The sequence below is a fragment of the Oncorhynchus keta genome, unplaced genomic scaffold, assembly GCF_023373465.1.
Source record: "Oncorhynchus keta strain PuntledgeMale-10-30-2019 unplaced genomic scaffold, Oket_V2 Un_scaffold_17242_pilon_pilon, whole genome shotgun sequence".
In the NCBI taxonomy this organism is placed as follows: Eukaryota; Metazoa; Chordata; class Actinopteri; order Salmoniformes; family Salmonidae; genus Oncorhynchus; species Oncorhynchus keta.
Genome location: NW_026290817.1, coordinates 45,569 through 73,220, shown reverse-complemented (window position 1 = coordinate 73,220; position 27,652 = coordinate 45,569). Strand labels below are relative to the sequence as shown.

At 45.5% G+C, this 27,652-nt stretch overlaps 1 protein-coding gene across 1 annotated transcript in view; it reads right to left on the bottom strand.

Moving 5' to 3' along the window:
* slc35f3b (solute carrier family 35 member F3b) overlaps positions 1 to 22,467 on the bottom strand; it is a 114,185-nt gene extending 91,718 nt beyond the window's left edge. The window contains 1 exon segment of the mRNA XM_052514293.1: positions 22,201 to 22,467. Coding sequence (XP_052370253.1) covers positions 22,201 to 22,276 — 76 coding nt within the window. The 5' untranslated portion in view covers positions 22,277 to 22,467.
* Positions 22,468 to 27,652: the final 5,185 nt, after the last annotated feature.

Genomic DNA, 27,652 nt, shown 5'->3' with positions numbered 1-27,652 from the left:
CTAATCCTTCCTCCCTGCCTGGCCAACACAGTCTAGAGAAACTCTCCATGTATCTAATCCTTCCTCCCTGCCTGGCCAACACAGTCTAGAGAAACTCTCCACGTATCTAATCCTTCCTCCCTGCCTGGCCAACACAGTCTAGAGAAACTCTCCACGTATCTAATCTTTCCTCCCTGCCTGGCCAACACAGTCTAGAGAAACTCTCCATGTATCTAATCCTTCCTCCTGCCTGGCCAACACAGTCTAGAGAAACTCTCCATGTTTCTAATCCTTCCTCCCTGCCTGGCCAACACAGTCTAGAGAAACTCTCCATGTATCTAATCCTTCCTCCCTGCCTGGCCAACACAGTCTAGAGAAACTCTCCACGTATCTAATCCTTCCTCCCTGCCTGGCCAACACAGTCTAGAGAAACTCTCCACGTATCTAATCCTTCCTCCCTGCCTGGCCAACACAGTCTAGAGAAACTCTCCATGTATCTAATCCTTCCTCTCTGCCTGGCTAACACAGTCTAGAGAAACTCTCCACATATCTAATCCTTCCTCCTGCCTGGCCAATACAGTCTAGAGAAACTCTCCATGTATCTAATCCTTCCTCCCTGCCTTGCCAATACAGTCTAGAGAAACTCTCCACGTATCTAATCCTTCCTCCCTGCCTGGCTAACACAGTCTAGAGGAACTCTCCACGTATCTAATCCTTCCTCCCTGCCTGGCCAACACAGTCTAGAGAAACTCTCCATGTATCTAATCCTTCCTCCCTGCCTGGCAAAGACAGTCTAGAGAAACTCTCCACGTATCTAATCCTTCCTCCTGCCTGGCCAACACAGTCTAGAGAAACTCTCCATGTATCTAATCCTTCCTCCCTGCCTGGCCAACACAGTCTAGAGAAACTCTCCACGTATCTAATCCTTCCTCCCTGCCTGGCCAACACAGTCTAGAGAAACTCTCCATGTATCTAATCCTTCCTCCCTGCCTGGCAAACACAGTCTAGAGAAACTCTCCACATATCTAATCCTTTCTCCCTGCCTGGCCAGCACAGTCTAGAGAAACTCTCCACGTATCTAATCCTTCCTCCCTGCCTGGCCAACACAGTCTAGAGAAACTCTCCACATATCTAATCCTTCCTCTCTGTCTGGCCAACACAGTCTAGAGAAACTCTCCACATATCTAATCCTTCCTCCCTGCCTGGCCAGCACAGTCTAGAGAAACTCTCCACATATCTAATCCTTCCTCCCTGCCTGGCCAACACAGTCTAGAGAAACTCTCCATGTTTCTAATCCTTCCTCCCTGCCTGGCCAACACAGTCTAGAGAAACTCTCCACGTATCTAATCCTTCCTCCCTGCCTGGCCAACACAGTCTAGAGAAACTCTCCACGTATCTAATCCTTCCTTCCTGCCTGGCCAACACAGTCTAGAGAAACTATCCATGTTTCTAATCCTTCCTCCCTGCCTGGCCAACACAGTCTAGAGAAACTCTCCACGTATCTAATCTTTCCTCCCTGCCTGGCCAACACAGTCTAGAGAAACTCTCCATGTATCTAATCCTTCCTCCCTGCCTGGCCAACACAGTCTAGAGAAACTCTCCATGTTTCTAATCCTTCCTCCCTGCCTGGCCAACACAGTCTAGAGAAACTCTCCATGTATCTAATCCTTCCTCCCTGCCTGGCCAACACAGTCTAGAGAAACTCTCCACGTATCTAATCCTTCCTTCCTGCCTGGCCAACACAGTCTAGAGAAACTATCCATGTTTCTAATCCTTCCTCCCTGCCTGGCCAACACAGTCTAGAGAAACTCTCCATGTATCTAATCCTTCCTCCCTGCCTGGCCAACACAGTCTAGAGAAACTCTCCACGTATCTAATCCTTCCTCCCTGCCTGGCCAACACAGTCTAGAGAAACTCTCCATGTATCTAATCCTTCCTCCCTGCCTGGCCAACAGTATAGAGAAACTCTCCACTTATCTAATTATTCCTTCCTGCCTGGCCAACACAGTCTAGAGAAACTCTCCACTTATCTAATCCTTCCTCCCTGCGTGGCCAACAGTATAGAGAAACTCTCCACTTATCTAATCCTTCCCTCCTGCCTGGCCAACACAGTCTAGAGAAACTCTCCACTTATCTAATCCTTCCTCCCTGCCTGGCCAACACAGTCTAGAGAAACTCTCCATGTTTCTAATCCTTCCTCCCTGCCTGGCCAACACAGTCTAGAGAAACTCTCCATGTATCTAATCCTTCCTCCCTGCCTGGCCAACACAGTCTAGAGAAACTCTCCACTTAACTAATCCTTCCTCCCTGCCTGGCCAACAGTATAGAGAAACTCTCCACTTATCTAATCCTTCCTTCCTGCCTGGCCAACACAGTCTAGAGAAACTCTCCACTTATCTAATCCTTCCTTCCTGCCTGGCCAACACAGTCTAGAGAAACTCTCCATGTATCTAATCCTTCCTCTCTGCCTGGCCAACAGTATAGAGAAACTCTCCACTTATCTAATCCTTCCTTCCTGCCTGGCCAACACAGTCTAGAGAAACTCTCCATGTATCTAATCCTTCCTCCCTGCCTGGCCAACAGTATAGACCACCTCTAAACATATCTAATCCTTCCTCTCTGCCTGGCCAACACAGTCTAGAGGAACTCTCCGCGTATCTAATCCTCCCTCTCTGCCTGGCTAACACAGTCTAGAGAAACTCTCCACATATCTAATCCTTCCTCCCTGCCTGGCCAATACAGTCTAGAGAAACTCTCCATGTATCTAATCCTTCCTCCCTGCCTGGCCAACACAGTCTAGAGAAACTCTCCATGTATCTAATCCTTCCTCCCTGCCTGGCAAACACAGTCTAGAGAAACTCTCCACGTATCTAATCCTTCCTCCCTGCCTGGCCAACACAGTCTAGAGAAACTCTCCATGTATCTAATCCTTCCTCCCTGCCTGGCCAACACAGTCTAGAGAAACTCTCCATGTATCTAATCCTTCCTCCCTGCCTGGCAAACACAGTCTAGAGAAACTCTCCACATATCTAATCCTTGCTCCCTGCCTGGCCAGCACAGTCTAGAGAAACTCTCCACGTATCTAATCCTTCCTCCCTGCCTGGCCAACACAGTCTAGAGAAACTCTCCACATATCTAATCCTTCCTCTCTGTCTGGCCAACACAGTCTAGAGAAACTCTCCACATATCTAATCCTTCCTCCCTGCCTGGCCAGCACAGTCTAGAGAAACTCTCCACGTATCTAATCCTTCCTCCCTGCCTGGCCAACACAGTCTAGAGAAACTCTCCATGTATCTAATCCTTCCTCCCTGCCTGGCCAACACAGTCTAGAGAAACTCTCCATGTATCTAATCCTTCCTCCCTGCCTGGCCAACACAGTCTAGAGAAACTCTCCACGTATCTAATCCTTCCTCCCTGCCTGGCCAACACAGTCTAGAGAAACTCTCCACGTATCTAATCTTTCCTCCCTGCCTGGCCAACACAGTCTAGAGAAACTCTCCATGTATCTAATCCTTCCTCCCTGCCTGGCCAACACAGTCTAGAGAAACTCTCCATGTTTCTAATCCTTCCTCCCTGCCTGGCCAACACAGTCTAGAGAAACTCTCCATGTATCTAATCCTTCCTCCCTGCCTAGCCAACACAGTCTAGAGAAACTCTCCACATATCTAATCCTTCCTCCCTGCCTGGCCAACACAGTCTAGAGAAACTCTCCATGTATCTAATCCTTCCTCCCTGCCTGGCCAACACAGTCTAGAGAAACTCTCCATGTATCTAATCCTTCCTCCCTGCCTGGCCAACACAGTCTAGAGAAACTCTCCATGTTTCTAATCCTTCCTCCCTGCCTGGCCAACACAGTCTAGAGAAACTCTCCATGTATCTAATCCTTCCTCCCTGCCTGTCCAACACAGTCTAGAGAAACTTTCCATGTATCTAATCCTTCCTTTGCCAAGTTGCCAAGACAGCACAAACAGATCTGAGACCAGGCTACAGTGTATTGTTATTTATTAAGGATCCCCATTAGTTCCTGCCAAGGCAGCAGCTACTCTTCCTGGGGTTTATTATGGATCCCCATTAGTTCCTGCCAAGGCAGCAGCTACTCTTCCTGGGGTTTATTATGGATCCCCATTAGTTCCTGCCAAGGCAGCAGCTACTCTTCCTGGGGTTTATTATGGATCCCCATTAGTTCCTGCCAAGGCAGCAGCTACTCTTCCTGGGGTTTATTATGGATCCCCATTAGTTCCTGCCAAGGCAGCAGCTACTCTTCCTGGGGTTTATTATGGATCCCCATTAGTTCCTGCCAAGGCAGCAGCTACTCTTCCTGGGGTTTATTATGGATCCCCATTAGTTCCTGCCAAGGCAGCAGCTACCCTTCCTGGGGTTTATTATGGATCCCCATTAGTTCCTGCCAAGGCAGCAGCTACCCTTCCTGGGGTTTATTATGGATCCCCATTAGTTCCTGCCAAGGCAGCAGCTGCTATTCCTGGGGTTTATTATGGATCCCCATTAGTTCCTGCCAAGGCAGCAGCTACTCTTCCTGGGGTCTAGCAATATTAAGGCAGTTTATAAACATTCTTAAAACATTACAATACATTTCACAACATATTTCACAGGATCTGTGACCAGAGCCAGGCACAGTCAGTCAGATACAGTCAGTGGGGCTCAGCTGTGACAGCACCCAGGAGCCTGGGTTTAATCCTGAGGCTGGGCCTGTGTCGAGCAGTCACTCAAAAGCCTATCAGAGTGCAGCAACCGACTACGCCCTACCCAACGTTGTCAGACCAAATAAAACCAGAGATAGAAAGTATACAACCCCAAGGCTGGACTCAGCTGTCAGGGGACCAGAGGGAGACAGAGAACAGACAGAGAATATGTCTGTTATTGAACAGCCCTCTCTCTTCTCTTATTTTCCTTCACCCTCTGTGAGCTGAGCCCTTGTTAGGGGGCGTCTGAGGAGCTCACTGTCACTGTGTGTGTGTGTTTATGTATCAGGGTGAGTTACTGTGTGTGTGTGTGTGTGTGTGTGTGTGTGTGTGTGTGTGTGTGTGTGTGTGTGTGTGTGTGTGTGTGTGTGTGTGTGTGTGTGTGTGTGTGTGTGTGTGTGTGTGTGTGTGTGTGTGTGTGTGTGTGTGTGTGTGTGTGTGTGTGGTGTGCTGTAGCTCTGGCTAGACAGACACGTCACATTGGTCACTGACACGTTACTACACAGCATGTCACCCACCACCACTGTGTGTGTATCTGTTTATGAGAGTGTTTGACAGACTGTGGTTGCTCAGTACGTGGTCTTGAGTATACTATTCTCTACTTTTATCCCTCCTTCCCTGCTATCCCTCTCTCCCTCCCTTCACCCCCTCTCCTCTCCTTCAGTGCCCTCCCCCAGTCAGCCAGCAGAGTCCTGGTGAGGTACCCAGAACTCCCTCCCTCCATCCCCCCCTCTCCTCTCCTCCTTCCATCCCTCCCTCCTCATCCCCTCTCCTCTCCTCACCTCTCATCCCTCCCTCCATCCCCCTCCTCCCTCCCTCTCCTCTCCTTCCTCATTCCCCTTTCCTCTCCTCCCTCATCCCCCTCTCCTCTCCTCCCTCCTCATCCCCCTCTCCTCTCCCCCCCTCCCTCATCCCCTCCCCTCCTTCCTCTCCTTTTCCCTCCCTCTCTCATCCCTCATCCCCTCTCTTTCTCCCTTCCTTCCTCTCCCCTCCCTCCCTGCTATCCCCCTCCGTCCTCACCCCCTCTCCTGCAGTTCCCTGTTGTATGTTGTGATACATACAGGAAGTGTATTTATTTATGGTAAAAGACAAGAGACAGTTAGGACAACAGACTGAAGACTGGATAAAGAAGTAAAGCTTGAAAGCCACATTGACGAGTGCAGCCCATAACCACATAGCAGGAAGGCCTCTGCCCTCGATGTGGCTTCGCTGCAGTCAGCAGACGACTGGTGTCCATCTATCTCCATTGGGGAGATTCCTTCAGCCTCCTGTTTAACATACTGGAGGGATTCCCAGCACTTTTCTCCGCGGGTCAATATTTTATAAAGATGTGCCAGGGCTCTCCTGTTAAATTAACGGATGTGCACTTTAAGCAGCCACCACAGGTGTCTTTCCCAACAGCAGTTTCACCTCACATGCCCTGTGTGGTGTGTGTGTGTGTGTGTGTGTGTGTGTGTGTGTGTGTGTGTGTGTGTGTGTGTGTGTGTGTGTGTGTGTGTGTGTGTGTGTGTGTGTGTGTGTGTGTGTGTGTGTGTGTGTGTGCGTGATTGTGTGGTTGTGTGTGTGTGTGTGTGCATGGTTGTGCGTGTGTGTGTGTGCATGGTGTGTGTGTGTGTGTGTGTGTGTGTGTGTGTGTGTGTGTGTGTGTGTGTGTGTGTGTGTGTGTGTGTGTGTGTGTGTGTGTGTGTGTGTGTGTGTGGTTGTGTGTGTGTGTGTGTGTGTGTGTGTGTGTGTGTGTGTGCGTGGTTGTGTGTGTGTGTGTGTGTGTTGTGTGTGTGTGTGTGTGCGTGGTGTGTGTGTGTGTGTGTTGTGTGTGTGTGTGTGTGTGTGTGTGTGTGTGTGTGTGTGTGTGTGTGTGTGTGTGTGTGTGTGTGTGTGTGTGTGTGTGTGTGTGTGTGTGTGTGTGTGTGTGTGTGTGTGCTGTCAGTCGCCGCTAGCTAAGTGTCAAAGGGATTTTATCAGTCTCACAAAACCTTGGATCTAAGACTTCAACACACATTTCAACAGACTCAGGTCAGAGTTACAGACTACCGTAGCATCTTAATGCTAAAACAGACTTCAACACACATTTCATCAGACTCAGGTCAGAGTTACAGACTACCGTAGCATCTTAATGCTAAAACAGAGTTACAGACTACCGTAGCATCTTAATGCTAAAACAGAGTTACAGACTACCGTAGCATCTTAATGCTAAAACAGACTTACAGACTACCGTAGCATCTTAATGCTAAAACAGAGTTACAGACTACCGTAGCATCTTAATGCTAAAACAGAGTTACAGACTACCGTAGCATCTTAATGCTAAAACAGAGTTACAGACTACCGTAGCATCTTAATGCTAAAACAGACTTACAGACTACCGTAGCATCTTAATGCTAAAACAGACTTACAGACTACCGTAGCATCTTAATGCTAAAACAGACTTACAGACTACCGTAGCATCTTAATGCTAAAACAGACTTCAACACACATTTCATCAGACTCAGGTCAGAGTTACAGACTACCGTAGCATCTTAATGCTAAAACAGAGTTACAGACTACCGTAGCATCTTAATGCTAAAACAGAGTTACAGACTACCGTAGCATCTTAATGCTAAAACAGAGTTACAGACTACCGTAGCATCTTAATGCTAAAACAGACTAGTTTTATAGTCCATCTTAGCAAGGTGCTGTCTGTTTATTAGCAGGTGACTTTCATTACACTATGGGCCTTAAGTAATGGGAAAATGAAATTGGTGGCCTACACCATAAATTATAGGGGAATTCAAAGGGAAAAGTAGATTTGTCAAAGTGTTGCCAAGACGCAGAGGGACTAAGCTGCCAGGTCAATGTTGTTTACCAATGAAATAGGATACAACAAATAATGACAACATAAACTTCTGCCAACACTTTTCTGCCTCTGTGGAGTAGTACTTATAATTGGACACCGTGTCTTCTGGTCTCAGCAACAACAGCGTATGGAAATATGTTTCCATACACAAACTAGAGAACTTCACCTGCCAGCTAGCAGCTAAATTAGATGGGGTATGTCTAGTTACAAAGCAGAACCAACGAGTTATAGACAATTCATTTGCTTAACTGTAGGAAATATGTTTGAAATGGGCTTTGATTGCTGTAACTGATGAACCAACCCATGCTATTTAGCTATATTAAGCTATGGTGGTGTACCAGAATTCTAAGATTGCAATATGTTAGGCAAGATCCAGGAAGTGGAGTGGTTGTGTTTACATGTGGCCAGTGAAGTGACAACAACATCCATATTAGCTAGCAACATTGTCATTGTAATGAATTGAATCCTAGTTCATTATGATGATGATCATACATCTTATACTTCCACATGTATTGTTGTTGGTGTTGTCGGCTCTTAGCATGTATTTTGGCCAATTGAAAAGCTCATTATTGTGATTAAATGAGTGCGAGGGTGAGGGGTAGGAAGGAGAAGTGAGGCTTGACCAGAGCAGGGGTGATAAGTGACCAATTCAAGGGTGAGGGGTGAGAAGGAGAAGTAAGGCTTGACCAGAGCAGGGGTGATAAGTGACCAGTTCAAGGGTGAGAGGGGTAGGAAGGAGAAGTGAGGCTTGACCAGAGCAGGGGTGATAAGTGACCAATTCAAGGGTGAGGGGTGAGAAGGAGAAGTAAGGCTTGACCAAAGCAGGGGTGATAAGTGACCAATTCAAGGGTGAGGGGTGAGAAGGAGAAGTGAGGCTTGACCAGACCAGAGCAGGGTGATAAGTGACCAATTCAAGGGTGAGGGGTAGGAAGGAGAAGTGAGGCTTGACCAGAGCAGGGGTGATAAGTGACCAGTTCAAGGGTGAGGGGTAGGAAGGAGAAGTGAGGCTTGACCAGAGCAGGGGTGATAAGTGACCAATTCAAGGGTGAGGGGTGAGAAGGAGAAGTAAGGCTTGACCAGAGCAGGGGTGATAAGTGACCAATTCAAGGGTGAGAGGGGTGAGAAGGAGAAGTAAGGCTTGACCAGAGCAGGGGTGATAAGTGACCAATTCAAGGGTGAGGGGTGAGAAGGAGAAGTAAGGCTTGACCAGAGCAGGGGTGATAAGTGACCAATTCAAGGGTGAGAGGGGTGAGAAGGAGAAGTAAGGCTTGACCAAAGCAGGGGTGATAAGTGACCAATTCAAGGGTGAGGGGTGAGAAGGAGAAGTGAGGCTTGACCAGAGCAGGGGTGATAAGTGACCAGTTCAAGGGTGAGAGGGGTGAGAAGAAGAAGTGAGGCTTGACCAAAGCAGTTTCAGTCTGGCTGTTGTGCAGACCATATTCTTGCCAGGTGTACTCTTGCTTCTGCACACATCAGTACATTAGAAAGAAAGACCCCTTTTAAAGTATGCGAATATCGTTCTAAGTGACCAATTCAAGGGTGAGAGGGGTGAGAAGGAGAAGTGAGGCTTGACCAAAGCAGGGGTGATAAGTGACCAATTCAATGGTGAGGAGAGTTGAAGGGGAGGGGTGACACTTGAGTAGTGCAGGGTTGATACTTGACTAGGGGAGTGTTGAGGTCTGAGAAGGGAGAATGGGGATGTTCCTAATATGTATTCCGCACAGCTGTGTACCGTGGTCTGTGCTGATCGCAGCTGTTGCTTGTGATTATGGCTGGGAAAAATATCCTGCTGTATCCTACTGAAAATATCCTGCTGTATCCTACTGAAAATATCCTGCTGTATCCTACTGAAAATATCCTGCTGTATCCTACTGAAAATATCCTGCTGTATCCTACTGAAAATATCCTGCTGTATCCTACTGAAAATATCCTGCTGTATCCAACTGAAAATATCCTGCTGTATCCTACTGAAAATATCCTGCTGTATCCTACTGAAAATATCCTGCTGTATCCTACTGAAAATATCCTGCTGTATCCTACTGAAAATATCCTGCTGTATCCAACTGAAAATATCCTGCTGTATCCTACTGAAAATATCCTGCTGTATCCTACTGAAAATATCCTGCTGTATCCAACTGAAAATATCCTGCTGTATCCTACTGAAAATATCCTGCTGTATCCTACTGAAAATATCCTGCTGTATCCTACTGAAAATATCCTGCTGTATCCTACTGAAAATATCCTGCTGTATCCTACTGAAAATATCCTGCTGTATCCAACTGAAAATATCCTGCTGTATCCTACTGAAAATATCCTGCTGTATCCTACTGAAAATATCAAATGTTTTTTACTCTATTCTTGAAACATTTTGACATTATTCATGAAATGTAATTTTTACTTTATTCTCAAAATGTCAACTTTATTCTCTGTGTATTTTGAGTTTTGAAGTATGATCCATGCAAAAACAATGATCATACAACCACCAGCCATTACTGTTATTATTCCTCTTCACTAGACTTGATACTAATAATATTCCGTGCTTGTCTAGGTGGGGAGTGTGAGCTCCAGGGACTAGAGTTTGAGGTTTGTATGTAAACACATCTGTTTTCAATGGATCGCTGTATAACCCGTGGTCAAGGTAACTGGACCACTGGGGATATGGTCAATCACAGTGTGGTAACCGTCCCAGTCCAGATGTGGTAGCCAATGAAATGTCATCTCCCTGGAAGGCAGGAGTGTTTTAAAGTGCTTTGAAGACTAAATATATTTAAAGACAAATCCATTTTTCATCATTCCACAGAGGAATGTGGACTGGCACTGAGAGAGGGGATTTGTCACCAGGAGAGAGCGAGAGAGGTATAGAGAGAGAGAGGGTATAGAGAGAGAGAAAGAGATAGAGGTATAGAGAAAGAAAGAGGTATAGAGAAAGAGAGATAGAGAGAAAGAGAGAGGTATAGAGAGAGAGGTATAGAAAGAGAGAGGTATAGAAAGAGAGAGGTATAGAAAGAGAGAGGTATAGAGAGAGAGAAAGAGAGAGGTATAGAGAGAGAGGTATAGAGAGAGAGAAAGAGAGAGGTATAGAGAAAGAGGTATAGAGAGAGAGAAAGAGAGGTATAGAGAGAGAGAGGTATAGAGAGAGAGAGAGGTATAGAGAGAGAGGTATAGAGAAAAAGAGGTATAGAGAGAGAGAGGAATAGAGAGAGAGAGGTATAGAGAGAGAGCGGTATAGAGAGAGAGCGGTATAGAGAGAGAGAGGAATAGAGAGAGAGAGGTATATAGAGAGAGAGGTATAGAGAAAGAGAGGTATAGAGTGAGAGCGGTATAGAGAGAGAGAGGTATAGAAAGAGAGAGGTATATAGAGAGAGAGGTATAGAGAGAGAGAGGTATATAGAGAGAGAGGTATAGAGAAAGAGAGGTATAGAGAGAGAGCGGTATAGAGAGAGAGAGGTATAGAAAGAGAGAGGTATAGAGAGAGACAGGAATAGAGAGAGAGAGGTATATAGAGAGAGAGGTATAGAGAAAGAGAGGTATAGAGAGAGAGCGGTATAGAGAGAGAGAGGTATAGAAAGAGAGAGGTATAGAGAGAGAGAGGTATATAGAGAGAGAGAGCGAGAGGGAGAGAGAAATGACCTATATCGTGGTTAAAAGGCAGAGGGTGACTCACTTCTCTGTAGGGAAAGCAGGCTGGGTCTCTGTCTGAGAAGTGGTGAGCAGAAACACACCCACCCACCCCTACACCCACCCCTACACCCACACCCACCCACACACACACAATGGTATTTATACGCAGTGGCCTCTGTGATTCACTCCACCTGCAGAGTGGGTGTACTGTATGTTGACATCCCAGAGGGAGCAGGCTGTTCAAAACAGGGACATCTCTGCTGCTGACCTCTCCTCTGTCCTGCTCCTGTCTGTCCTCTACTCTCTCCTCCCTCTCATCTCCTCTTCTCTCCATACTCTATAATACCTCATCTCCTCCCTCTTCACACTCCCTCCTGTCCTCTCATCCTCTAATATATAAAATAATATAAATAAAATATGCCATCACTCTCTCCTGTCTTGTCCAGTACTCTCCTCTCCTCCGTCACTCTCTCCTGTCTTATCCAGTACTCTCCTCTCCTCCATCACTCTCTCCTGTCTTGTCCAGTACTCTCCTCTCCTCCATCACTCTCTCCTGTCTTGTCCAGTACTCTCCTCTCTTCCATCACTCTCTCCTGTCTTGTCCAGTACTCTCCTCTCTTCCATCACTCTCTCCTGTCTTATCCAGTACTCTCCTCTCCTCCATCACTCTCTCCTGTCTTGTCCAGTACTCTCCTCTCTTCCATCACTCTCTCCTGTCTTGTCCAGTACTCTCCTCTCTTCCATCACTGTCTTGTCCAGTACTCTCCTCTCTTCCATCACTCTCTCCTGTCTTGTCCAGTACTCTCCTCTCTTCCATCACTCTCTCCTGTCTTGTCCAGTACTCTCCTCTCTTCCATCACTCTCTCCTGTCTTGTCCAGTACTCTCCTCTCTTCCATCACTCTCTCCTGTCTTGTCCAGTACTCTCCTCTCTTCCATCACTCTCTCCTGTCTTGTCCAGTACTCTCCTCTCTTCCATCACTCTCTCCTGTCTTGTCCAGTACTCTCCTCTCTTCCATCCCTCTCTCCTGTATTGTCCAGTACTCTCCTCTCTTCCATCACTCTCTCCAGTCTTGTCCAGTACTCTCCTCTCTTCTATCACTCTCTTCTGTCTTGTCCAGTACTCTCCTCTCTTCCATCACGCTCTCCTGTCTTGTCCAGTACTCTCCTCTCTTCCATCACTCTCTCCTGTCTTGTCCAGTACTCTCCTCTCTTCCATCACTCTCTCCTGTCTTGTCCAGTACTCTCCTCTCTTCCATCACTCTCTCCTGTCTTGTCCAGTACTCTCCTCTCTTCCATCACTCTCTCCTGTCTTGTCCAGTACTCTCCTCTCTTCCATCACTCTCTCCTGTCTTGTCCAGTACTCTCCTCTCTTCCATCACTCTCTCCTGTCTTGTCCAGTACTCTCCTCTCTTCCATCACTCTCTCCTGTCTTGTCCAGTACTCTCCTCTTCCATCACTCTCTCCTGTCTTGTCCAGTACTCTCCTCTCTTCCATCACTCTCTCCTGTCTTGTCCAGTACTCTCCTCTCTTCCATCACTCTCTCCTGTCTTGTCCAGTACTCTCCTCTTCTCACTCTCCATCCAGTACTCTCTCTCTTCCATGTCTTCTCCAGTACTCTCCTCTCTTCCATCACTCTCTCCTGTCTTGTCCAGTACTCTCCTCTCCTCCATCACTCTCTCCTGTCTTGTCCAGTACTCTCCTCTCTTCCATCACTCTCTCCTGTCTTCTCCAGTACTCTCCTCTCTTCCATCACTCTCTCCTGTCTTCTCCAGTACTCTCCTCTCTTCCATCACTCTCTCCTGTCTTGTCCAGTACTCTCCTCTCCTCCGTCACTCTCTCCTGTCTTGTCCAGTACTCTCCTCTCTTCCATCACTCTCTCCTGTCTTGTCCAGTACTCTCCTCTCTTCCATCACGCTCTCCTGTCTTGTCCAGTACTCTCCTCTCTTCCATCACTCTCTCCTGTCTTGTCCAGTACTCTCCTCTCCTCCATCACTCTCTCCTGTCTTGTCCAGTACTCTCCTCTCTTCCATCACGCTCTCCTGTCTTGTCCAGTACTCTCCTCTCTTCCATCACTCTCTCCTGTCTTGTCCAGTACTCTCCTCTCTTCCATCACGCTCTCCTGTCTTGTCCAGTACTATCCTCTCTTCCATCACTCTTCCCTGTCTTGTCCAGTACTCTCCTCTCCTCCATCACTCTCTCCTGTCTTGTCCAGTACTCTCCTCTCTTCCATCACTCTCTCCTGTCTTGTCCAGTACTCTCCTCTCTTCCATCACTCTCTCCTGTCTTCTCCAGTACTCTCCTCTCTTCCATCACTCTCTCCTCTTCTCTCTCTTCCATCTTCTCCAGTACTCTCCTCTCTTCCATCACTCTCTCCTGTCTTGTCCAGTACTCTCCTCTCTTCCATCACTCTCTCCTGTCTTGTCCAGTACTCTCCTCTCTTCCATCACTCTCTCCTGTCTTGTCCAGTACTCTCCTCTCTTCCATCACTCTCTCCTGTCTTGTCCAGTACTCTCCTCTCTTCCATCACTCTCTCCTGTCTTGTCCAGTCCAGTACTCTCCTCTCTACTCCATCACTCTCTCCTGTCTTGTCCAGTCTTCCATCACTCTCTTCCATCACTCTCTCCTGTCTTGTCAGTACTCTCCTCTCTTCCATCACTCTCTCCTGTCTTGTCCAGTACTCTCCTCTCTTCCATCACTCTCTCCTGTCTTCTCCAGTACTCTCCTCTCTTCCATCACTCTCTCCTGTCTTGTCCAGTACTCTCCTCTCTTCCAGTCACTCTCTCCCTGTCTTGTCCAGTACTCTCCTCTCTTCCATCACCCTGTCTTGTCCACTCTCCTCTCCTCCTGTCTTCCTGTCTTGTCCAGTACTCTCCTCTCTTCCATCACTCTCCTGTCTTGTCCAGTACTTGTCCTGTCTTCTCCAGTACTCTCCTCTCTTCCATCACTCTCTGTCTTGTCCAGTACTTCTCTCTTCCATCACTCTCTCCTGTCTTCTCCAGTACTCTCCTCTCTTCCACCACGCTCTCCTGTCTTGTCCAGTACTCTCCTCTCCTCCATCACCCTCAATGTCTGTCCTTTCATCTTCTCTCCACACTCTGTGATACTTCCCCTCCTCTTTCCCTACTTCTCTCCTCCCCTCTGCCTCTCCAGTCCCCCCTCTCTTCTCCTCTCCTCTAATCTTCTCTCCTTCTCTTTCAATACAGTCCAGAAAATACTTCTTTTAGCTTCTCCTGTACACTCTCTTTCCTGCAACTGGCAATCCATCAAAATAAACTGGCCAAACTTCACAAGTTATATGCTAGGCTATCAAACACATAGGAATACAATTCTCCATCCTCTTTCCTACCTACACAGTAAATGATTTCACTGGAGATTGAACCCTGACTCTCATATCTCCAAGGCTGACAGGTCATTCTTCAAAGCCAGTGAGACCACTGAACAAGGTTCTAGTTCTGTGTCATAGTAACCGTGTTGATGTGTATGAGACTGTGCTTCAACGTCCACTTACTAAACAAATCCTCCATTGGGACAATCAATCTCCTCCACTTCATAAAGCTGATTAAAAAGTTAATGATCATTCTCTCACTGCATGTGCCTCTGTAAAGCTAAAGATAACGTCAGTCTGGACTGTAAAACACTTTGTCTAGGGTGGACAGGGAAGGTTCAGTTCCTCTAGGGTGGACAGGGAAGGTTCAGTTCCTCTAGGGTGGACAGGGAAGGTTCAGTTCCTCTAGGGTGGACAGGGAAGGTTCAGTTCCTCTAGGGTGGACAGGGAAGGTTCAGTTCCTCTAGGGTGGACAGGGAAGGTTCAGTTCCTCTAGGGTGGACAGGGAAGGTTCAGTTTGTCTAGGGTGGACAGGGAAGGTTCAGGTCCTCTAGGGTGGACAGGGAAGGTTCAGGTCCTCTAGGGTGGACAGGGAAGGTTCAGTTTGTCTAGGGTGGACAGGGAAGGTTCAGTTTGTCTAGGGTGGACAGGGAATGTTCAGTTCCTCTAGGGTGGACAGGGAAGCTTCAGTTCTATGGGGTGGACAGGGAAGGTTCAGTTCCTCTAGGGTGGACAGGGAAGGTTCAGTTCCTCTAGGGTGGACAGGGAAGGTTCAGTTCCTCTAGGGTGGACAGGGAAGGTTCAGTTCCTCTAGGGTGGACAGGGAAGGTTCAGTTCCTCTAGGGTGGACAGGGAAGGTTCAGTTCCTCTAGGGTGGACAGGGAAGGTTCAGTTCCTCTAGGGTGGACAGGGAAGGTTCAGTTCCTCTAGGGTGGACAGGGAAGGTTCAGTTCCTCTAGGGTGGACAGGGAAGGTTCAGTTCCTCTAGGGTGGACAGGGAAGGTTCAGTTCCTCTAGGGTGGACAGGGAAGGTTCAGTTCCTCTCGGGTGGACAGGGAAGGTTTGGTTTCTCTCAGGTGGACAGGGAAGGTTCAGTTCCTCCAGTGTGGACAGGGAAGGTTCAGTTCCTCTAGGGTGGACAGGGAAGGTTCAGGTTCTCTAGGGTGGACAGGGAAGGTTCAGGTTCTCTAGGGTAGACAGGGAAGGTTCAGTTCCTCTAGGGTGGACAGTGAAGGTTCAGTGTGTGTGTGTGTGTGTGTGTGTGTGTGTGTGTGTGTGTGTGTGTGTGTGTGTGTGTGTGTGTGTGTGTGTGTGTGTGTGTGGGCGTGTGGGCGTGTGTGTGTGTGCTTGTGTGTCAGTCTCTCCATACACAACAGCAGGAGAGGAAGGGTATCCCCTAACACAGCACTGAGAGAGACAACCCTTCCTGCACGCTCACCTTTCAGACACTGCTGGAGCACACAGGGACAACAAAGACCGCTGTGAGTGATTCAACAATATAAACACAGCTCTAGGATACACACACACACACACACACACACACACACACACACACACACACACACACACACACACACACACACACACACACACACACACACACACACACACACACACACACACACACACAAATCCAGCTGTGAATGTAAAACAGTAATTAGTCTGTTCTCTTCCTTTCCGATCTCAACAGGAAATGCTAGTTTCCTCTGTGTACTGCTGTATACTTCTAGTGGTGAAGCTTCCTCTTCTACTAGTATGCTGAGTCAAGGTATTATTTTTGGCTTGGTTAACTTGCTAGCTAACTAGCTGGCTAATGTTTTTGTTTGAAAAATGCATCTGGGCCCAGTACCATCTTTTTGTGTCACCTGGCTGCCAGTTCCTGATCTTTTGAAAACATCATGTGAGGAGTGGTCTGAAGCGTGAGAGGAATGGGAGACAGAGGACTGCAACAGTGGTGAGACAGACGGCTCGTAGAGAAGACCACTGGATACTCTTCTGAACTGTTGTGTTGTGAGCTGCTGAGACGTCACCCATGTGGTGAAACACAGAGTGAAGGAGAAGGAGTCCAGTGGCTGTAAGAGTCTGCTTCCCAGCTCCCTCCACTCAGGACATGAACTGACCCTCTCCGTCTGCAGAGGATGCAGCATTCAAAGACTTGGCCTCTATTGGTTCACCTGTCAGAATAGATGGTTTGTTTGTTTTGCTTATGAAGTGCTTGGAGATTTATATTATGAAAAGCACTATAGAAGTTAATAATAATACATTATCATTATTCTTATAAACTCTAGGATACACACTAGAATGTTCTGTGATCATAGTGGAACTCTGAGACACACTAGAATGTTCTGTGATCATAGTGGAACTCTGAGACACACTAGAATGTTCTGTGATCATAGTGGAACTCTGAGACACACTAGAATGTTCTGTGATCATAGTGGAACTCTGAGACACACTAGAATGTTCTGTGATCATAGTGGAACTCTGAGACACACTAGAATGTTCTGTGGGTCACTGGTAACCCTAGAAGGAAGGACACACACAGCAACAACCAAGGAGGCGGCAACAGAAGCATTGGACTGTCATAAAAGGAATATGTATTTTACAGAGTGAATAATGTAAAGTAAGCCTCTGGTTGAAACTCCGGGGACAAGTTGCCCCACACTGATCTAAGATCCTAACCTAGCCATTATACTACAGGTTTACTACCTGTTTACTGGTAGGGTTATAAAGGTTTACTACATGTTTACTGGTAGGGTTCATAAAGGTTTACTACCTGTTTACTGGTAGGGTTATAAAGGTTTACTACATGTTTACTGGTAGGGTTATAAAGGTTTACTACCTGTTTACTGGTAGGGTTCATAAAGGTTTACTACCTGTTTACTGGTAGGGTTATAAGGTTTACTACCTGTTTACTGGTAGGGTTATAAGGTTTACTACCTGTTTACTGGTAGGGTTATAAGGTTTACTACCTGTTTACTGGTAGGGTTATAAAGGTTTACTACCTGTTTACTGGTAGGGTTATAAAGGTTTACTACCTGTTTACTGGTAGGGTTATAAAGGTTTACTACCTGTTTACTGGTAGGGTTATAAAGGTTTACTACCTGTTTACTGGTAGGGTTATAAAGGTTTACTACCTGTTTACTGGTAGGGTTATAAAGGTTTACTACCTGTTTACTGGTAAGGTTCATAAAGGTTTACTACCTGTTTACTGGTAGGGTTATAAAGGTTTACTACCTGTTTACTGGTAGGGTCATAAAGGTTTACTACCTGTTTACTACCTGTTTACGGTAGGGTTATAAAGGTTTACTACATGTTTACTGGTAGGGTTATAAAGGTTTACTACCTGTTTACTGGTAGGGTTCATAAAGGTTTACTACCTGTTTACTGGTAGGGTTATAAAGGTTTACTACCTGTTTACTGGTAGGGTTATAAGGTTTACATGGTAGGGTTATAAAGGTTTACTACCTGTTTACTGGTAGGGTTATAAAGGTTTACTACCTGTTTACTGGTAGGGTTATAAAGGTTTACTGGTTTACTGGTAGTTATAAAGGTTTACTACCTGTTTACTGGTAGGGTTATAAAGGTTTACTACCTGTTTACTGTTTATAAGGTTTACTACCTGTTTACTGGTAGGGTTATAAAGGTTTACTACCTGTTTACTGGTAGGGTTATAAAGGTTTACTACCTGTTTACTGGTAGGGTTATAAAGGTTTACTACCTGTTTACTGGTAGGGTCATAAAGGTTTACTACCTGTTTACTGGTAGGGTTATAAAGGTTTACTACATGTTTACTGGTAGGGTTCATAAGGTTTACTACCTGTTTACTGGTAGGGTTATAAAGGTTTACTACCTGTTTACTGGTAGGGTTATAAAGGTTTACTACATGTTTACTGGTAGGGTTATAAAGGTTTACTACCTGTTTACTGGTAGGGTTATAAAGGTTTACTACCTGTTTACTGGTAGGGTTCATAAAGGTTTACTACCTGTTTACTGGTAGGGTTATAAAGGTTTACTACCTGTTTACTGGTAAGGTTCATAAAGGTTTACTACCTGTTTACTGGTAGGGTTATAAGGTTTACTACCTGTTTACTGGTAGGGTCATAAAGGTTTACTACCTGTTTACTGGTAGGGTCATAAAGGTTTACTACATGTTTACTGGTAGGGTTATAAAGGTTTACTACCTGTTTACTGGTAAGGTTCATAAAGGTTTACTACCTGTTTACTGGTAGGGTTCATAAGGTTTACTACCTGTTTACTGGTAGGGTTATAAGGTTTACTACCTGTTTACTGGTAGGGTTATAAGGTTTACTACCTGTTTACTGGTAGGGTTATAAGGTTTACTACCTGTTTACTGGTAGGGTTATAAAGGTTTACTACCTGTTTACTGGTAGGGTTATAAGGTTTACTACCTGTTTACTGGTAGGGTTATAAGGTTTACTACCTGTTTACTGGTAGGGTTTTAAAGGTTTACTACCTGTTTACTGGTAGGGTTATAAAGGTTTACTACCTGTTTACTGGTAGGGTTTTAAAGGTTTACTACCTGTTTACTGGTAGGGTTATAAAGGTTTACTACCTGTTTACTGGTAGGGTTCATAAAGGTTTACTACCTGTTTACTGGTAAGGTTCATAAAGGTTTACTACCTGTTTACTGGTAGGGTTATAAGGTTTACTACCTGTTTACTGGTAGGGTTCATAAAGGTTTACTACCTGTTTACTGGTAGGGTTCATAAAGGTTTACTACCTGTTTACTGGTAGGGTTCATAAAGGTTTACTACCTGTTTACTGGTAGGGTTATAAAGGTTTACTACCTGTTTACTGGTAGGGTTATAAAGGTTTACTACCTGTTTACTGGTAGGGTTTTAAAGGTTTACTACCTGTTTACTGGTAGGGTTCATAAAGGTTTACTACCTGTTTACTGGTAAGGTTCATAAAGGTTTACTACCTGTTTACTGGTAGGGTTCATAAAGGTTTACTACCTGTTTACTGGTAGGGTTATAAGGTTTACTACCTGTTTACTGGTAGGGTTCATAAAGGTTTACTACCTGTTTACTGGTAAGGTTCATAAAGGTTTACTACCTGTTTACTGGTAGGGTTATAAAGGTTTACTACCTGTTTACTGGTAGGGTTATAAAGGTTTACTACCTGTTTACTGGTAGGGTTATAAAGGTTTACTACCTGTTTACTGGTAGGGTTATAAAGGTTTACTACCTGTTTACTGGTAGGGTTTTAAAGGTTTACTACCTGTTTACTGGTAGGGTTATAAAGGTTTACTACCTGTTTACTGGTAGGGTTTTAAAGGTTTACTACCTGTTTACTGGTAGGGTTATAAAGGTTTACTACCTGTTTACTGGTAGGGTTCATAAAGGTTTACTACCTGTTTACTGGTAGGGTTATAAAGGTTTACTACCTGTTTACTGGTAGGGTTATAAAGGTTTACTACCTGTTTACTGGTAGGGTTATAAAGGTTTACTACCTGTTTACTGGTAGGGTTATAAAGGTTTACTACATGTTTACTGGTAGGGTTATAAAGGTTTACTACCTGTTTACTGGTAGGTTCATAAAGGTTTACTACCTGTTTACTGGTAGGGTTCATAAAGGTTTACTACCTGTTTACTGGTAGGGTTATAAAGGTTTACTACCTGTTTACTGGTAGGGTTATAAAGGTTTACTACCTGTTTACTGGTAGGGTTATAAAGGTTTACTACCTGTTTACTGGTAGGGTTATAAAGGTTTACTACCTGTTTACTGGTAGGGTTATAAAGGTTTACTACCTGTTTACTGGTAGGGTTTTAAAGGTTTACTACCTGTTTACTGGTAGGGTTATAAAGGTTTACTACCTGTTTACTGGTAGGGTTTTAAAGGTTTACTACCTGTTTACTGGTAGGGTTATAAAGGTTTACTACCTGTTTACTGGTAGGGTTCATAAAGGTTTACTACCTGTTTACTGGTAAGGTTCATAAAGGTTTACTACCTGTTTACTGGTAGGGTTCATAAAGGTTTACTACCTGTTTACTGGTAGGGTTATAAAGGTTTACTACCTGTTTACTGGTAGGGTTCATAAAGGTTTACTACCTGTTTACTGGTAGGGTTATAAAGGTTTACTACCTGTTTACTGGTAGGGTTATAAGGTTTACTACCTGTTTACTGGTAGGGTTATAAGGTTTACTACCTGTTTACTGGTAGGGTTATAAGGTTTACTACCTGTTTACTGGTAGGGTTTAAAGGTTTACTACCTGTTTACTGGTAGGGTTATAAAGGTTTACTACCTGTTTACTGGTAGGGTTTTAAAGGTTTACTACCTGTTTACTGGTAGGGTTTTAAAGGTTTACTACCTGTTTACTGGTAGGGTTCATAAAGGTTTACTACCTGTTTACTGGTAGGGTTCATAAAGGTTTACTACCTGTTTACTGGTAGGGTTCATAAAGGTTTACTACCTGTTTACTGGTAGGGTTCATAAAGGTTTACTACCTGTTTACTGGTAGGGTTCATAAAGGTTTACTACCTGTTTACTGGTAGGGTTCATAAAGGTTTACTACCTGTTTACTGGTAGGGTTCATAAAGGTTTACTACCTGTTTACTGGTAGGGTTCATAAAGGTTTACTACCTGTTTACTGGTTGGGTTCATAAAGTCTTACATCTTTGAAGTTGGTTGTGGTGAGTATCAAAGCCAATTGCACATTTTCAAAATGGCGCTTAAGCCACGTGTGGTCTCGGTGTGTTCGTTTCTGGGACCAGTCAGAATGGTTAGAATGTGTTTGTGTTCTAGAAATCGTTGGGGAGGGACTCAGATCCAGAGTCACTGGGCCGGAGCAAGGAGTTTGGATAGCCAGACAACCATTTTTATTCCATTGGGCCTGTCAATTTAAAGATATTGTGTGTGTGTGTGTGTGTGTGTGTGTGTGTGTGTGTGTGTGTGTGTGTGTGTGTGTGTGTGTGTGTGTGTGTGTGTGTGCGTGCGTGCGTGCGTGTGTGTGTGTGTGTGTGTGTGTGTGGCGGGGTCTCGGTCCCTGCCCTGTTCTGCTACAATAACAGCTTCATGCTCCCCCATGCACTCACTCATGATGGACAAGCAGCACAACACTTCAATGGCCCGATGCATTTTGCAGGACAAAACGACTTTTTGGCCATACATCTGATTTGCATTTTACAGGTTCGCCAAATAATTTTGGGGGGTGTTATTATAATTATTGACGATTATGCAGATGATGTTGGGGAGAAATGAATTCTTAACTAAATTGTTGAAAGTTGCAGAACGAAATACAGTCTGGCTTTTAAACAATACAGCGAAAGAAGAGATTGTTCGAATAAATGACTGTAACAACCATTATCTCCCATCATGATCTAGACATTTTTCCAGGGTAGTAAATGTGTAATTAGAAGCGTTGATGGTCTATGAAGATAAAGTCTTCCCGAACGCATCCCTAATTGCCGTGAAGGGGGGTTCATTCCGTTGGTAATCCGAAGCGTTTTGGCACGCAACGGTACATTTATAAAAGTTCATCGGTGCCTCAAGGCGGATAACTCTTTCACCAACACCATTCATCACCCCTGACTGACCCAAGTTTTCTCTGCCACAGTCACACAACACCAAACGTATAGGCTATACCTATCTTCTGATTGATTTACAAGCCTAACCTTGGACACGACAACATGTAGGTTTCAAGGGTGAATGTAAAATAGGCTACACACCAAATCAGGCTTTAAACAAGACCGAAGCCAAGTCACAGAACGGAGTTCTCCCTACCTTTGACTTTCGTTAAGGTGAGCACCGGGCTGTTGCAAGCGGACAGCGGGGCAACCCTGGCCGAATGTTTCTTCATAGTGATGAGCTCGGAAAGGCTGAGCTCTCCCCTCTTCGGCTACATCCCTGAATCTGGTGGGGTACCGACTATGGGACTTTTGATGCTTCTTGTCTTTACTCTTCTCTAAACCTCAGCAGTTTTCCGCTACCTCTCTCGTCCTCTCTCGGCTCCGCAGTCTTTCGCTACCTCTCGTGCATCCACCTTCGGCCCCTCCGTTATTTCTTCTTCTGATTCGATTCCCCTCCCTCATTCCCTCCCTCCCTCCCTTCCCCGGTTCTGCAGTATCCCGCCAGCGCGTGAGGCTGGGCTCTCTCTCTCTCTTCACATGTTAAACAGTAGAGGCAATTGCTGCAATTTGCTACGTCACGCGTACCGTAGGCATCCACCATCTCCCTCACTTGTATTATCTCTCCCCCCCGGGCCCCTCTGTACGTCCCGAGCCAGACGTGCCGTGCCCGCTGCCAACCCACCAGACCTCCAGAAGCGCGGTTCCCGGGGGCAGGTGGTTGGTGACTCAGAACCGGTTGCAGCTTGGAGATGTGAGGAAGGATCGATCACGGCGGGCAGCGGTGTAAAACTGCTGTACCTTGGAGTGGCAGGGATCTGATGAGACTGGGGCTGATGTAGAGGGAAAATATACTGTAGCCTTCCCGTCCTATTCAAGGGTTATATGAAGAACAAGGCTTGCACGGGGAGGCAGTTTTCCTTCTCAATAGAAAGTCATGGAAAAATACAATTTTCGCCAAGCTGGTCTCAGGGCATTTCCTATTATTCTGTATGTAAATCTAGGACATGTATGGTATTTTACATTTTGTATGGTTTGTAATTAATTTGTGATGTCCATCAACAATTTCGTATTATATGTTACGAATTTGCAAAACACATGATATGTTACAAATTCTAGCTAGGTGGCTAGGAGGTGAACGTTAGCTAGCTGGCTAATGTTAGCTGGGGTTAGGGGTTAAGATTAGGGTTCGGTTAAAGGGTTAAGGTTAGGGTTAGGGGAAGGGTTAGCTAAAAGGGTTAAGTTTAGGGGAAGAGTTTGCTAACATGCAAAGTAGCTCAAAAGTAGTAAGTAGTTGAAAAGTTGTGAAGTAGCTCAAATTGTCTGTGATGAGATTTGAACTTACAACCTTTGGGTTGTTAGACGTTCGTGTTAAACTCCCGACCAACCACCCTACTTTCGTTTTTGTAGCCATCTATCTTATCTTAATCATGCCAAACATTACACATCATACTAATTTGAGTGTCCAGGATATACATTGAATATGTTACGTCTAGTCTATGAGACCAGGCTGTTTACGCAGCATATTTTATCCAGTACACTGATTTTACACAGTGAGAAAATAAAAGCACATTATACTGATTTATATTATCCCTCTGGAATTGGGTTGTCTTTTGCTCTGGTTGAAAATACACCTGCCATTCTAACATTGTGTTATTACTAGTAGTAGGATCTATTGAAGTTGACAAAGAAGCATTTTGTTTACAAGCCATTGCCTAAATAGCAACACCTTATACATCCAATCAATCAAATTGTACTTAGCCCATATTCAACTTTAGAATCTAAGTTAGAATATTATCCTTGTTGTTCCTCAACATGTTTGATCAATACCCTGCTGATCAATACCCCACTCTACCACCACCCATTATCTTTCATAATGCTCTTCCTAAACCCACTGGAGGATACGATGACTGACACACACAACTCACAACAACTGACACACATCATTCACAACGACAGACACACACACAACTCACAACAACTGACGCACATCACTCACAACGACAGACACACACACAACTCACAACAACTGACGCACATCATTCACAACGACAGACACACACACACTCACAACAACTGACGCACATCATTCACAACAGACAGACACACACACAACTCACAACAACAGACACACATCATTCACAACAACTGACAGACACACACACAACTCACAACAACTGACGCACATCATTCACAACGACAGACACACACACAACTCACAACAACTGACGCACATCATTCACAACGACAGACACACACACAACTGACGCACATCATTCACAACGACAGACACACACACAACTCACAACAACTGACGCACATCATTCACAACGACAGACACACACACAACTGACGCACATCATTCACAACGACAGACACACACATCACTCACAACAACTGACGCACATCATTCACAACGACAGACAGGCATCATTCTCCCCAGGGCAGGTAGAAGTGCTGAATGGCAGCTCTGACCAACTGACTGAGGATAACCTCTGTGTGTGTGTGTGTGTGTGTCTGTGTGTGTGTGTGTGTGTGTCTGTGTCTGTGTGTGTCTGTGTGTGTGTGTGTGTGTGTGTGTGTGTGTGTGTGTGTGTGTGTGTGTGTGTGTGTGTGTGTGTGTGTCTGTGTGTGTGTGTGTGTGTCTGTGTGTGTGTGTGTGTGTGTCTGTGTGTGTGTGTGTGTGTGTCTGTGTATGTGTGTGTGTGTGTGTGTGCTCTTCTCATATTAAAATCTGTTCCCCCATGTAACTATAATGTTACATTCCAATAGAGACCCTCAAACTCCCCCTGGAAAGGTTGTACTGACGACCTGTCTGTGTGTGTGTGGCTCTGTGTGTATGGGTGTGTGTGTGTGTGGTGTGATGTAGGACTATGTGTGTGTGTGGGTAGTGTGATGGGTGTGACAATGTGTGTATGGTTGTGTGTGTGTGTGGCTATGTGTGTATGGGTGTGTGTGTGGCTCTGTGTGTGTGTGTGGGCTATGTGTGTATGGTTGTGTGTGTGTGTGGCTATGTGTGTATGGTTGTGTGTGTGTGTGGATATGTGTGTATGGACAAGTGTGTGTGACAATGTGTGTATGGTTGTGTGTGTGTGTGGCTATGTGTGTATGGGTGTGTGTGTGGCTCTGTCTGTGTGTGTGGCTATGTGTGTATGGTTGTGGTGTGTATGGTTGTGTGTAAACTAGGACAAGGTGGCTATGTGTGTATGGTTGTGTGTGTGTGGACTCTGTGTGTATGGTTGTGTGTCTGTGTGGACTGTGTGTGTATGGTTGTGTGTCTGTGTGGACAAGGTGTGTGTGTGTGTGTGTGTGTGTGTGGCTATGGGTGTGTGTGTGGCTCTGTGTGTATGGTTGTGTGTGTGTGTGTGGTTATGTGTGTATGGGTGTGTGTGTGTGTGGCTATGTGTGTATGGTTGTGTGTGTGTGTGGCTATGTGTGTATGGGTATGTGTGTATGGTTGTGTGTCTGTGTGCTCCGGTGCGTGCGCATGTGTAAAATCTGTTGGGGGAGTGTGTTCATGACTAAAAGAAGCCACTCTGAATAATTCACTGGCTAGACTCTTCCTCTTCACTAGATTCTACAGGCTCATATCCCCTGATCTGATAACTAGGACAAGGTGTTGTACAGGCTAGAATCCCCTGATCTGATAATTAGGACAAGGTGTTGTACAGGCTAGGATCCCCTGATCTGATAACTAGGACAAGGTGTTGTACAGGCTAGGATCCCCTGATCTGATAACTAGGACAAGGTGTTGTACAGGCTAGGATCCCCTGATCTGATAACTAGGACAAGGGGTTGTACAGGCTAGAATCCCCTGATCTGATAACTAGGACAAGGTGTTGTACAGGCTAGGATCCCCTGATCTGATAACTAGGACAAGGTGTTGTACAGGCTAGAATCCCTGATCTGATAACTAGGACAAGGTGTTGTACAGGCTAGAATCCCCTGATCTGATAACTAGGACAAGGTGTTGTACAGGCTAGAATCCCCTGATCTGATAACTAGGACAAGGGGTTGTACAGGCTAGAATCCCTGATCTGATAACTAGGACAAGGTGTTGTACAGGCTAGGATCCCTGATCTGATAACTAGGACAAGGTGTTGTACAGGCTAGGATCCCCTGATCTGATAACTAGGACAAGGTGTTGTACAGGCTAGGATCCCCTGATCTGATAACTAGGACAAGGTGTTGTACAGGCTAGGATCCCCTGATCTGATAACTAGGACAAGGTGTTGTACAGGCTAGGATCCCCTGATCTGATAACTAGGACAAGGTGTTGTACAGGCTAATATCCCCTGATCTGATAACTAGGACAAGGTGTTGTACAGGCTAGGATCCCCTGATCTGATAACTAGGACAAGGTGTTGTACAGGCTAGAATCCCCTGATCTGATAACTAGGACAAGGTGTTGTACAGGCTAGGATCCCCTGATCTGATAACTAGGACAAGGTGTTGTACAGGCTAGAATCCCCTGATCTGATAACTAGGACAAGGTGTTGTACAGGCTAGGATCCCCTGATCTGATAACTAGGACAAGGTGTTGTACAGGCTAGAATCCCCTGATCTGATAACTAGGACAAGGTGTTGTACAGGCTAGGATCCCCTGATCTGATAACTAGGACAAGGTGTTGTACAGGCTAGGATCCCCTGATCTGATAACTAGGACAAGGTGTTGTACAGGCTAGAATCCCCTGATCTGATAACTAGGACAAGGTGTTGTACAGGCTAGGATCCCCTGATCTGATAACTAGGACAAGGTGTTGTACAGGCTAGGATCCCCTGATCTGATAACTAGGACAAGGTGTTGTACAGGCTAGAATCCCCTGATCTGATAACTAGGACAAGGTGTTGTACAGGCTAGAATCCCCTGATCTGATAACTAGGACAAGGTGTTGTACAGGCTAGGATCCCCTGATCTGATAACTAGGACAAGGTGTTGTACAGGCTAGAATCCCCTGATCTGATAACTAGGACAAGGTGTTGTACAGGCTAGAATCCCCTGATCTGATAACTAGGACAAGGTGTTGTACAGGCTAGAATCCCCTGATCTGATAACTAGGACAAGGTGTTGTACAGGCTAGGATCCCCTGATCTGATAACTAGGACAAGGTGTTGTACAGGCTAGAATCCCCTGATCTGATAACTAGGACAAGGTGTTGTACAGGCTAGGATCCCCTGATCTGATAACTAGGACAAGGTGTTGTACAGGCTAGATCCCCTGATCTGATAACTAGGACAAGGTGTTGTACAGGCTAGAATCCCCTGATCTGATAACTAGGACAAGGTGTTGTACAGGCTAGGATCCCCTGATCTGATAACTAGGACAAGGTGTTGTACAGGCTAGAATCCCTGATCTGATAACTAGGACAAGGTGTTGTACAGGCTAGGATCCCCTGATCTGATAACTAGGACAAGGTGTTGTACAGGCTAGAATCCCCTGATCTGATAACTAGGACAAGGTGTTGTACAGGCTAGAATCCCCTGATCTGATAACTAGGACAAGGTGTTGTACAGGCTAGAATCCCCTGATCTGATAACTAGGACAAGGTGTTGTACAGGCTAGGATCCCCTGATCTGATAACTAGGACAAGGTGTTGTACAGGCTAGAA